The sequence below is a fragment of the Aedes albopictus genome, chromosome 3, assembly GCF_035046485.1.
Source record: "Aedes albopictus strain Foshan chromosome 3, AalbF5, whole genome shotgun sequence".
In the NCBI taxonomy this organism is placed as follows: Eukaryota; Metazoa; Arthropoda; class Insecta; order Diptera; family Culicidae; genus Aedes; species Aedes albopictus.
Genome location: NC_085138.1, coordinates 310,053,168 through 310,066,474, shown reverse-complemented (window position 1 = coordinate 310,066,474; position 13,307 = coordinate 310,053,168). Strand labels below are relative to the sequence as shown.

The window sequence follows — 13,307 nt, the reverse complement described above, 5'->3', positions numbered from 1 at the left end:
TGCAATTCTAGGAGATATTTTTAAAAAAGATTCAAAGATTCTTTCACAAATTCCTCAAAGGATTTTTTATTTTAAAATTCATATTTTTTTCAGAAACTTTTTCAGAAATTAGAATTTGAATTTCTCCAGATGTTCCTTTAGTTCTTACTACATTTATTCAGGGGTTTTCTTGGGCATTTATTTGTAAATTTCTCTAAAAAAAATCTCTTCTTCTGGAAGTTCCTTCAAGGGTTTATCTAATGTTTTCTTCAGGTATTCATTCATTGCATGGTTCATGATTCTTTTTTTATTTTATTTTCATAGATTCTCTCAACATATTCTGCAAAAATTACTCAAGAATTTATTCCTTGGCATTTTTCATGGAATTTTTCATTTTTTTTTCTGTCAATACCTGCAGAGAGATATTTCTGAGGGCGCTCATACTGGGAGTTGAAAAAATATTTTTGTTTGAACTTGAGAGCTGGTTACTCAGTGAGTAACTTGGAGTAACTACGATGTTACCACTACTCCAGAACCTCCTCTTGGTCTCTCTCCAGAAATTTCATAAGTGATGCAATTGCTTGCTTCCTTCAGGAATTCTTGCTGGGATTATTCCAGATTCATTCAGAAGTTTCTCCGGTGGCTCCTTACAAGAATTCCTTGATTTTATTTGAAGAATCCTCTATAAATCCTTCATTGGATTCCTCCATCAGTTCCTCGTGGCCTTTTCCCAGGAAAATCATCCAGCTGGGATTTCTCAAGCAATTCCAGTAATTCTCACTAGGAATCCTCAAGAAACACTAACCGTGGTACCTCCAGGAGTTCTTCTATGCATTCCTCTAGAGATTTCTCCTAGCATTCTTGCTAGGATTCTTCCGGTAAATCCTTTTGGGATTCTTACAGAAATTCTTTGACGATTCTTCTAGATATTTCTCCAGAGTCTCATCCACGAATTCCTCCAGAGATTTTATCCAAGTATTCCTCCATAGATTTCAAATGGAATTCTTCTGTGAACAGTTGATCTTCCTCCAGGAGTTCCTTAAGCAATTCCTGCTGTGTTTCTTAAAGCAATTCTTCCCAGGATTCCTCCAGGATTTTTTTCTGTCATACCCCCAGGAATGCTTCTGTGGTTTCCTCTAGGGATTTCTCCAGGGATTTTTTCCTGGGATTTCTACCTAGGATTTCTCCAGGGAATTCTTCCTGGGATTGTTCAAGACAATCATCCTGAAACTCTTCCAGAATATCATTCGGTGATTTGTTCAGAAATTCCTTTAGATATTTGATTCAGGGATTCCTCCAGGAGCTCGTTTTGACTTTTCTCCAAAATTTCCAGCTGGGAATACTCAAGCAATCCTTTCTGCGGAACTTCCAGCAATTTTTGCTATGAATCCTCCAGAAATTCTAACGGTGGTACCTCCAGGAATTCTTCTTTGCATTCCTCTAGAGCTTTCTCTTTGAATTCTGGCTGGGATTCTACCGGGAAATCTTCTTGGATTTTTCCAGAAAACCGTTTGGTGATTCTTCTAGAATCTAGAGATTCCTCCAAAGACTCATCCATGAATCTCCACGGAGATTTTATCCAGGGATTCTTTCAGAAATTTATCATGGGATTCCTCCAGGAAATCCTCTTGGCCTTCCTCCATTAATTGCAAAAGGGATTTCTCAAGCAATTCCAAGAATTTCTTCTGGCAATCTTGCAGAAGTTCTTATTTTTTTCAATTTATTTATATTTGTGAATTTAAACATAAGGGAAAAATTCGTGATGTTATACCTCCATGAATTCGTTTAGAGTTTATGGGACTTTTTGGCGCTATATCGGTCTGCGAATTCCTTTGAAAAACAACCAGAGTTTTCTCTACAGATGTCTTCAAGAGTTATTGATGGGATTTTTCAAAGCAATCTTCCTGAGATACTTCCAGAAGTTCCTCCGGTGACTCCTATAAGAAGTCCTGGCTTTGCTCCAAAAATCAACTCCAGCTGAGATATATCAAACAATTTCTCCTGCGATTCTTCCAGCAGTACTTGCTAGGAATCCTCCACTCTTCTATGGATTTCTTCTGGCATTCTTGATAGAATTCTTCCGTGCAATCTTCCTGCGATTCCTTCCAGGACTCCATCATGGACTCAACTAGAATACTGATTCGTCCGGGAATTTCTCTCGGTGTTCCTTCTTTCTTCCTTTTCCAGGTATTTCTTCAAGGATCTTTTTTTAGGATTCCTCCAGGAGTTCCTGATGAGGTTTCTCTAAATTTGTTTGTAGAGATTCTCCTATCAGTTCCTCCTCCGATTTCTCTTCAAATTCTAACTATGATTTGAAGGATCATTCAGGATTGCTGGGATCATACAAGGAAATCTTCTTAGTATCCTTCCAAAAGTCCTTCCGGTGGTTTCTCCATGAATACCCTCAAAGATTTTATCCAATGATTCCTCCAGGAATTCCAGATGGGATTCTTTGAGCAATTCCTGCTAGGACTTTTCCAAAAAATGTTGGCCTTCCAAGTTTTTTTTTTTGGTTTTCCCTTGTCATTCTGGCTGGGATTCTTTGGCTGGGAATGTTTCAGAAATTCTTTCAGTGATTCTTCCAGAGACTTCTCCAAAAACTCATTTAGGAATTCCTCCAGAGATATTTTCCAAAGATTTCTGCAAAAATGTCTCATTCACTCTGGAATTCCTCCAGAAACACGTCTTCACCTTCATACAGGAGTTTCATCTGAAAGAATCCCAACAGAAATGTCTCTAGGAATCCCGATATAATATCATAGTAAAAGTTTCTAGAGGTGTGCAAGGATGAATTGCCGAAGGAATTCTCATAGAAATTCCATCAGAGATACCTGGAGGAAATGAAATAAGTAAACAAATGCAGTAGAACAATAATTAATTTTATGGTTGAGTGAATTTGGCTACCGGTAGAGAATATCTTGTTTCCCTCCACATCCTCTCTTTCTCCTCGTTCCATGCCATCAAGCGCTTTCGTCACTGCTAGACTGACGGGCTGCAGCTCCTGCGCAATAGCAGGAGCAGCATGCTACCAGCAATGCAGCAATTCACCATTTTGGATCATTCCGTGGAGCAATCGTTCGTCCGAATGTCCACCCATCCACCACATCACCGCACTCTCCGCGTATCGAGAGGATCAACGAACGCAGCAGCAAGCAACGTTCGTCCGGCGCACGTCTTCTCGCTTTGCCAAAGTGTGATGCAAAGTAGGTGAGACCCCGATGATGACGATGCCTAAATGGAGCTGGTGGCCACTGCATACCGCGAGTGAAGCTGCACTGCGCTGCGATGTGGTTACATGGACGTTGCTGATAATGATGATAACGATTTGTGACACAAAGGAAGAAACTTCAGTCAGGGTTGGCAGATTTTATGCATTAGGACTGAACTGAACTGAGGACTGAAAATGCTGATTACTTCTGAAAGCATTGGAAAACGTTGAAATTGTACTAATAGTTCCTTAATAGATGTATGTCCAGAGATAAGACTAGAAAAATCATCATACATGCTTTGGTGACTAAGAATTCAAATAGTTTATTATCTCCAATGTAACTCTCAAACAATTTCATAGTAGACGCGGTGTAATAGTTGAAGCACGTGACTTTCACGCCGAGGGACTAGGACTGTATTCCGCATCCAGAAAATTCACAAAATCTAAGTTCTTCCTTCGAAAGCAAGATCTTCTTGTTGAGAAGTGCTAATGTATTCCTTTTTTTGTTTTTATTTATTTATTTGAATTGAATTAGGTGTAATTTTCTATATACATAGTTTTATAAAATAATTCCTTTCAACATCTAGCATCCCTGCCACATAATGCAATCAATTCTGTAGTTCGTAAGAAAAGCTCATCTCATAATGCTTCATTTCTCGTCATAACTTTTCGCCTCATTAATAAATGCATCCGCTGGACACCGACAGTTCCAAGATTGACCAATCAGATCCTGGACCATATTTAGAACATCGAGCTGCAAAAAAAACTATCTACACCTTATCATCGATCAGCTCGGATCCTATCGGTTACCCAGGCTTTCCAAATCGGGGTTGAATATTTCATTAATGAAATACCTGACCATTGTTGGGTCGGTCGTTGCAACTCCTTACCGCTTCCGAGCATCGCATTATGTGCAGTGATATACTTTTTATGCTGCTACTCTGCTTACATACCGACCACTTTTTTACGATTCTACCGCACTTATGGTCTTATGGTCTCGTACCAACATATTGGCTTGTGAAGGATCGTCACTCAATGAAACGGTCACCATTATGGCTCAAACACGCGTGTATGACGGCTCTTATCTCCGCAATTGGATAAAAGCAATTTATCCACCTTTGGCACACGCTAATCCCCAACCCGTCGATGTATGGCTTTTTCATGCACCCATAAAACATTGCGCAATTCCGTTGCACCCGCGTGACAAATTGATTTAGCACTAATCCGTCTTCTTTCTCCTCTGTCCATTACAGGATGATCGTTCACCGATGTCGTCCGGCAGCGATACCGAGGACTACTCGCCTCCCGATTCGCCACCTGGACCTAGCTGTAGTAATAGTAAAATACCTAATGAAACAATCATTAATAGTAATAATCACAGTGTTAGTATAGCGCCACAAACGTCGTCTTCTAGTACGTCAACTTCAACACCATCTGCGTCGGTAGCAACAACGGCGGCTCAAGCGGCTCAGGCCGCCCAAGCAGCGGCCAACAGCAGCAAACTGTCCATCCTCGAGCAGCAATACAAACAACAGCAGCAGGCTCTCCAACAACACCAGCAACAACAACAGCAGCAGCAACAGCAACAACAACAACAATCCCAAGTGACAAGCAATGTAATCTATCCAGCAACGGCATTGGCAAATCTACCTCAGGACGTTCTGGTTAGGCTGCTGCAAACGGGACAAATACAGCTGCATAACGAGGGTGAGTAAAATGTTATCAAGCTCATTGGTCTAGTCCAGGGCTGCCCAACGTACGCACTATGGGGCGGCTCCATACAAAGTGGTGGCCAAAAATATTTTTTTGGGTTTTCCGCATTTTTTGGAAATATTCTAGTAAGATTAGCATAACATTAGTCAAATTTATGTATTTTCATCACATCTGGAAGCTGTAACTAGTATTTAACCCAGTTAGGAACTACTTATTCCTGAACAATTACCTTAAACGTTTCTTTTTAATTTTTGAGACAGTTCAAATGCAAATCAAAACTAGAATAAGATTGCCATGCATAAGATAAAACAGGAGAGGTGGAGGTAGAAGCACCACACCCCTCCCCCCCCCCCCTACGATGCAAATCTGACCCCCTCCCATTTTATATAAGAGTATTGTTTTATCGATCATGTATTTTGGTAAAGAATTGTTTATCTGCCAAGAGCCTCCCCCCCAACTTATCTGCCACCACATCGCACCCCCCCCCCCCCCCCCCTACTGTAATATTTGTTCAAACTCGTCGAAAGGATACTTTTTTAATATGCTTCTATTATTTTACTGAACACATATCAACATCAATAACTAAGTTGGTGATTTGTTTCCATTTTTTATACTGCAGGAATGAATATGCTGCTGCTAAATAGAACATCATTTTCATTGATAAACTTCCATCACAAATTTTATTAATTAAGTTTCAAGAGACAGAGCTTAATCAAATTCACAAACAATATCTACTTATTTTTCTGTTCAGGTGATATCATTCCACATATTTTTTTGGGAATAGTAAACATTTTAGATTCACTTTCACGATTTTTGAGAACATGGCCAATCAAAATCACCATATTTGAATCGTTATGTCTATTTCATTATTTCTATAGTGTCCACATTACCGCCAAACATAACATCGTTTCCAAGTTCCGAATAAGTGTCGCGCCAATCGTTATTTTGTTTTTCAAAGCTTTTTTTTTCGTGAGCCTTTTGCTATGCATTGTAAAAATATTTTGAAATACAGTAGACGTTCGATAACTGCAACATGTTTGCGTTTCACTGAACGAATGAAATTCGATAACTGCAAAAACTGGCAGATGTCATAGAACTGTAAGTTGCTGCAGAATGCAGTCAATATGCATTTGAAAAACATTACATTGCAGCAAAAGTGCATGAGAAAAACATCGCATCGCTGTTGACATTTCATTATGACGGATAGCGGTGCGATAACTGCAAAATTGTTGCGCTTAGCGGACTTGCAGTTAAAGCTTTTGCACAGAGCGAACGTCTACTGTAGTCGTTCTTCTTTAGCAAGATCAAAATTATATTTTGCCTTGATATAGTCAATTACTTTTGTTGCATTGACTATTTGAGATTTTTTTAGATTTAAAGTAACACCACAGATAAACAGACGTCTTACTCTACGCAGTTCTCATCGTTTCCTTTTTTAACGCAATTAACATTGGACGATTATATTTTCGTGATGATGATCTTTATCGCATTTGGTCCCAAGTGATATGTCTGTTTGTCTGTGGTAACACGATGCTCCTATGTTCCATATTACCACAAACAATTATTTTCAGATTTGTTTGCGTTGAATTAACTACTGTGCTATATTCACGTGCTAGCGTTGAGGTTGAAAACGAACTTATAAATTGAAAATATTATCCTAATCTTTTAAGTACAAGTAGGTAGTTTTTAGTAAAATTAATATATAAGATGTGGCGTTTCTTTCCCTGTTGCTAAATATGTATTGAAAATATAAACAAAATTTTCGTGAACAAAAGAAGTATTTCAGTCCAGATGGGTCGATACAGTTTATGTATGGAACGATAATTTTCGATCAGTTTTTACCCATTTTTAACATAAAAGTAATTAAGTGTGTAACATTTTTAAGACTTAATTTTACAACTAACAAACAGTACCACCTTTGAAGCACTGATTTGTACGATTTTTTGTATGTGCTCGCATAATCAATAATCATAGTTAACAAAAAAATAATTAAAAAAATCAATTTTTCGGGCTTGGGCCAAAATGACGCTCATCCGCAGCTATCCGCAGCTGGATTCACGTTCCGCAGACACTATAGACCTCAAACTAAACTGTGGAGGCGGTCTCTTGAGACTGCTCGACCCTGCTTGTTAGATATAGACCAACTTAGGCAAAAAATGTAGTTTTTGTCAATAATTTCTCATTTTTAACCAATTTCAATTAACCGTGTAACCCCAACAACACACCCATTTTAAAGTTCAGACAATAACATTTCCATCGGTGGATTCAAATCCAAAATTGAACCGTTTTTTCACTGAGAAAACTGCATTTGTTTAAAATGCATTTTTTCTACAATTTTCACTATTTTTCTAAGTCTGATATCTGTGGCGCAATGAGTTTCCATCACAGAGGGCTGAAATTTTGGGAATCTAGGTTTGAACTATCTGGCTCTCAAATGGTATATAAGACACGTCATTCAAAGCAAGTCAATTTTTCGATTTTTGGCCACCACTTTCCCCATAGTGGTACGGCCCGCGGGCCGCATCCGGCCCGCGAAGACATTTCATGCGGCCCGCGGCACGAATGAAGAAAAGTTATGACTTTTGGCCGGTGGAGCAATTATTTTGAATGTTTCCCTTTTTCCAATGAATTATATTTTCAAAACAAGTTTGACATATATTTTTAGGTAAATTTTCAAAGATTTTCAATCAGTTATATTGAGTTCTGTAAGAATTTCGGCCAAGGGAGGCCTCAAATTTTCACAATGAACTTTGAAATGTTTGCAAATTTTTCAGAATTCTGGCTGACATTGCACATTGCAATTTAACCTTTCAGTACTCGCGCCAATTTTTGTAACGCGAGCAGTCGCGCGTTGTACTTTGTACAACACCCATACATTCTGAAATATCTAAGGATCCTGATTGTTTAGAAAAGGACTGTCTTTGGCAAAGTTGTTGTAAATTTCATGGGCTACTTGATGCTGACAAAGTTGATTCGTAATACGTCGACTAGGCGGCGCTAGTGAGCAATATCATGTTATATGTTATATCTCAGGATCCTGATGTCTTAGAAAGATGGTGTCTTCGGCAAAGTTGTTTGGTAAGTCAACGGCTTACAGATTATTGGCCGTTTAATTGGAAATTCCACCACTAAGTGGCGCTAGTGAGCAAATAAACTTTATATCCTATGTATCTCGGGAACCTGATAACTTAGAAAGATGGTGTCTTCGACAAAGTTGTTTGGTAGGTCAAGTACTTACGGATGATTCGCAGTTTAATTTGAAATTTCATCACTTGGCGGCGCTAGTGAGCACGTAAATATTATATATTATGTATCTCTGGACCCTCATTACTTAGAAAGATAGTGTCTTCGGCAAAGATGTTTGGTATATCAAGGTCTTATAGATGAGTGACAGTTTGATTTTAAATGCCACCACTAGGAGGCGCTAGTGAGCATGTAAATTTTTAATCTCATGAAGCTCAGGATCCCGATTAAAAAGGCACAGGACACCGTCTTCAGCCAGAGGCTGTACAGACTGAACAGAACTTAACACTAGACCATGGACACAACATACATTACATGCACCACTGGATAGCATGGTGCGGTTACACACTTGGTAACGCTTACCGTACGGCCACGAAGCTCCACTTTACTCAGAAAGATGGTGTCTTCGGCAAAGTTGTTGTTTCGGCAAGTTTGTTAGATCAAAGACCAAATGGAGGAAAAGTTACCTCTCGTGCTAGAAAGTCGGCTTGAAAAGATTGAAAACTTACAGATAGTTGTCCGTTTAAATCGTAGTTTCACCACTAGATGACGCTAGTGAACATAAAAAATGTATATGCAATAGTTCTCAGGATCCTGGTTACTAGAAGAGAGATGGTGGTTTTGGCAAAGTTGTCAAATAGGTTAAGTGCATTTGGATGGGTCGTTGAAATCAATATTTCGCCAGAAAGTGGTGCTAATGAGTATGCAAATTTTATATCTTATATATCTCCGAGTCTGATTACCTAGGAAGTTGATATCTTTGGCAAGGTTGGTTGGTAGATCAGAAGACACCATCTTTCTAAGTGATCAGGGTCCTGAGACATATGAGTTATAAAATTTGAATACCCACTAGCGCCACCTAGATATGGAGTTTCAAATCATACGGCTCTCCATCAGTTAGTGTTCGATCTAATAAACAACTTTGCTGAAGTCATCATCTTTCTAAGTAATCAGGATCCCGAGATATATGAGTTGTAATATTTGAGTACTCACTTGCGCCACCTGGATGTGGAATTCCACATCATACTTGTCTTCATCAGTTAGTGTATAATCTACTGACCAACTTTGCAGAAGACACCATTTTTCTATGTAATCAGGGTCCTGAGATGTATGAATTATAAAATTTCAATGCCCACTAGCGCCACCTAGATGTGGAGTTTCAAACCAAACGGCTCTCCATCAGTTAGTGTTTAACCAACCAAACAACTTTGCCGAAGACATCATCTTTCTAAGTACTCAGGATCCTGAGTTATATGGGATATAAAAATTACATGTTCACTAGCGCCGCCTATCGGTTGAAATCTGAATTTCTCAGATCACCTCGCGAAGGCCCTTGATATCCCAAATAACTTTGCCGAAAACACCTTATTTCTAGATCATTTAGATTTTGAAATACACTAATTCACATTCAACTGTCTATCTTATCTTAAATATAGTACGTTCTTCATATTGCGATTTTCAATTTTCCGCATTATAAGGAGTTAAACTGTTTTCAAAAACCCTAATTAATCCACCTAGCTGTGATGGTGCCTTTCTCGTGCTTCAAAATATCCTTTCAACAAAACTCGAGCGACATGTAGATGACATTGACATAAATACAAAATGAAAACTGCTTGCTAAATCTACTCAATATGGATACGTTTTATATTAGCATAACATCCAATATTCAGAAAATATAAGACAACGATCCAAAACTCAAACCAAAAAAGTGTCATGAAGCCGCAAAATTTTGAAACGTCATTTCAGATTTTTAGGTCATCATTTTATGACTCCGGATATCTACCCCAACTAAACTAACCGCCATCTTGAACATTGAGACACCATCTTGGATGTTCTGGTATTCATTTTTGGACTCTGCACCTAAAATTACGTAAAATAGTCGCCGTATTGAATTTTGGCATGTCGTTTATGATTTTCTGGTTACCAGTTTTGAACGAAACCGGCATTCTTCCCCATTCAAACTATAGTCATATTGCAGACCTTGTGAAACAGCGCACAGCTTGGGTTTTCTGATACAAATTTTGAATTCTGGACATATTTTCATACAAAATATGCCCATAACGCAAGAATTAAAAATCCTATAGAATAGGCACTAACTTGAATACTGGAATCTTGGACTTTGGACCGCTATTTTGGATACTCTGGTGGACTCCAAACATATTTCCCATACCAAATACACTTGTTTTACATAGTTTTGGAGCTCAAAATTCCTTAAAACAGCCCCCATCTTCTGTTTACGCGATCAAACTCTCATTTTTACATTCAACGTTGACCAATCCTGCTATAACTTTACACCTTAGGAATCTGAAATGGTACGATTTGATGAGATCGCTTTAGTTTTGTCTATATTTTGTTCTCATATATGAGAACTATTCGCCATATTCGTCACTGTTGTTCATACCTAATGTTTATCAGGCCATTAAACAAAGCCACGATTTAATTTTTCACATGAACGTTGGTTCTGCTACACAACAGCTAGTCTCTAATGTGATCTAAGGCTATTTTCTTGCTAACCGTTCATTAGATTATCAAAAAATCTGCGACCTGATGTGTCATATGTATGGGTTTGGTTCATTTTTATATTTGATAATTTCCTGTGGGATAGCCGGATCTGATTCCAGTCATGGACCATAACACTACCGGTTGTCCCAATTATGGTCTGAGAATATTTTATTGCTATTCATTCACCTTTACCTAATCACCGCGATTTGATATATCGCATGAATGGGTTTGCTTCACTTTTACTTCTAACCACATTCGAAGCCACAGCTGAACCCGCAACACTACCGGGAATCTAATGTGGTCTGACCCTATTTTTCCATCAGGTTGTCGATAAGTCGTGACCAGTCTTCGTTCTACTGCTCGTGTTGTGTGTAGGTAAGAGGTAACGATAGCGCACGAATGTAACAAAGCCGACTGACACCCGACTGCGGCAACGAAATGAAGGTAGTAAAAAGTGTCGAATGTTTACAAGACTGGTCGTGATTTGATGAACCGCATCCATGGGGTTGGTTAAATTTTACATTTTACTACCCGGATCTGATTCCGGGTAACTACCGGCTGAACCAAATATGGTCTAACATTATTGTCTTGTTAACTGCTCATCGGTTAACCAAAAACGCTGCAAATTGAAGGTGTCACATGCAGGGTTTGACAATTTCGACGGGACTCTCTGAACCAATTCCGGACCACTACCAGTGACGTAAGGCTATTTTCTAGCTAACTGTTCATCAGGTTATCGCAAAAGCCACGATTTGATGTGTCACATGCCAGGATTTGGTTCACTTTTACATTTGGCCTCTTCCGGCCACTCAAAACCGATTCCGAAACACTTGCTGGCCGTTCATTAGGTAATCTAAAAAGCCACTATTTGATGTGACGCATGTACGGGTTTGTTTCTCTTTCAGATTTAACCACTTCGGCGGGAACCCCGGAACGGGTTCCGGAACACTACTGGTTCAGATATGATCTGAGATGGTTTTCCTGCTCATTGTCCATCAGATCATCGAAAATGCCATGGTTTGATGTGTCGCTTGCATGGGTTTGGTTCAATTGTATATTTGGCCACTTCCAGCGGGACGCCTAGAACCGGTTCCGGAACACTACCGGTTCAGGTATGGTCTGAGATGATTTTCCTGCTCATTATCCATCAGGTCATCGAAAATGCCGTGGTTTGATGTGCCGCATGCATGGGTTTGGTTCACTTGTATATTTGGCCACTTCCAGCGGGACGACTAGAACCGGTTCCGGAACACTACCGGATCAGATATGGTCTGAGATGATTTTCCTGCTCATTGTCCATCAGGTCATCTAAAATGCCGTGGTTTGGTGTGTCGCTTGCATGGGTTTGGTACAATTGTACATTTGACCACTTCCAGCGGGACGCCCAGAACCGGTTTGGGAACACTACCGGTTCAGATATGGTCTGAAACTATTTTCCTGCTCATTATCCATCAGGTTATCGAAAATGCCGTGGTTTGATGTGTCTCATGCATGGGTTTGGTTCACTTTGATATTTGCCACTTCCGGCGGGACACCCGGAACCGGTTCCGGAATACTACCGGTTCAGATATGGTCTTAGACTATTTTTCTGCTTACCGCTCATCAGGTTATCGAAAAAGCCGTGGTTTGATGTGTCGCATGCATAGGTTTGATGCATTTTCATATCTGGTCCCTTCCTGGGGTACCGTTCCGGAACACCTAAATGGCCATATCTCCGGAACGGCTGAACCGATCCGAACCATTTTCAATAGGAAACAATGGGACCAGATTCCGCGTCGAGTGAACCGTCGGTCATTGAAATCGGATGAGGTTTACTGCCAAAAAGTGATGTGAGTTTTTTTGTACACACACATACACACACACACACATACACACACACACATACACACACACAGACAACACCCGAAGTAGTCGCTTGTAGTGGAATCCGGGGGAAGCAGGCACTGTAGACCTTGGTGGAGGTTAGAGGCATAGGGTTCAGAGTTCTCTTCTCTGTTCTGAGTCCCTCACGAACTGGCACGCGATGGACGAAATCGGTAGCACTGGTCATGCTTATCGAACGCGTGTCGGGAAGGCATAAAGGCTTAACCACCAAGAAGTAAAAAAAAAACCCAAATTAATCCACCTAGTGGTGATAATGCCTTTCTCGTCGTATATGTTCTCACGGCCTTTCCGTCGACGTAAGTCAAAGTGTTCCTGAATCCTGATATTTGAAAATAAAAAAAAAGTAAGCATCTTATCAAAGCCATTATTGCAATGACTTAAGACCTATTGATGGCACATAGTCCGACGTTATGTTCAATGTATAAGCAGAGCTGAATAATATCAGATATCTCAGTTGAATGCTTGAGCACCTTCACTAACACTGGGGGCTGATCAATATCAAAACGATACTAACAAGCTAAGATATAACTTTTTACACAATCACAGATCACTTTGCGGTCTTCGATAAAGTTTCTTCTGCACATTCTAGGTTATATTTGACTGACTGTTGAAAACAAGAACGTAGTGAGTATAGTGAAACGTCTGTTTGTATGTGGGTATTTTCTAGTTAACCGTTCCTCAGGTTATTTTAAAAGCCGTGATGTGATGTGTCGCATGGTACATTTGTTTTTTTTTGATACGGTACTGGAACAGGTTCCGGAGCACCACCGGGCCTACC

The 13,307-nt window shown here is 39.7% G+C and overlaps 1 protein-coding gene across 4 annotated transcripts in view; it reads left to right on the top strand.

Moving 5' to 3' along the window:
* LOC109431043 (serum response factor homolog A) overlaps positions 1–13,307 on the top strand; it is a 783,489-nt gene that overhangs the window by 751,426 nt on the left and 18,756 nt on the right. Inside the window, exons 3-4 of one of the 4 annotated variants that reach the window (XM_062842465.1) lie at positions 4,441–4,516; positions 4,580–4,894. In XM_062842465.1, coding sequence (XP_062698449.1) covers positions 4,441–4,516; positions 4,580–4,894 — 391 coding nt within the window. Of the gene's footprint in view, positions 1–4,440; positions 4,895–13,307 lie in introns of all 4 variants that reach the window. The other 3 variants (XM_062842463.1, XM_062842462.1, XM_062842461.1) reach the window with 3 other exon arrangements.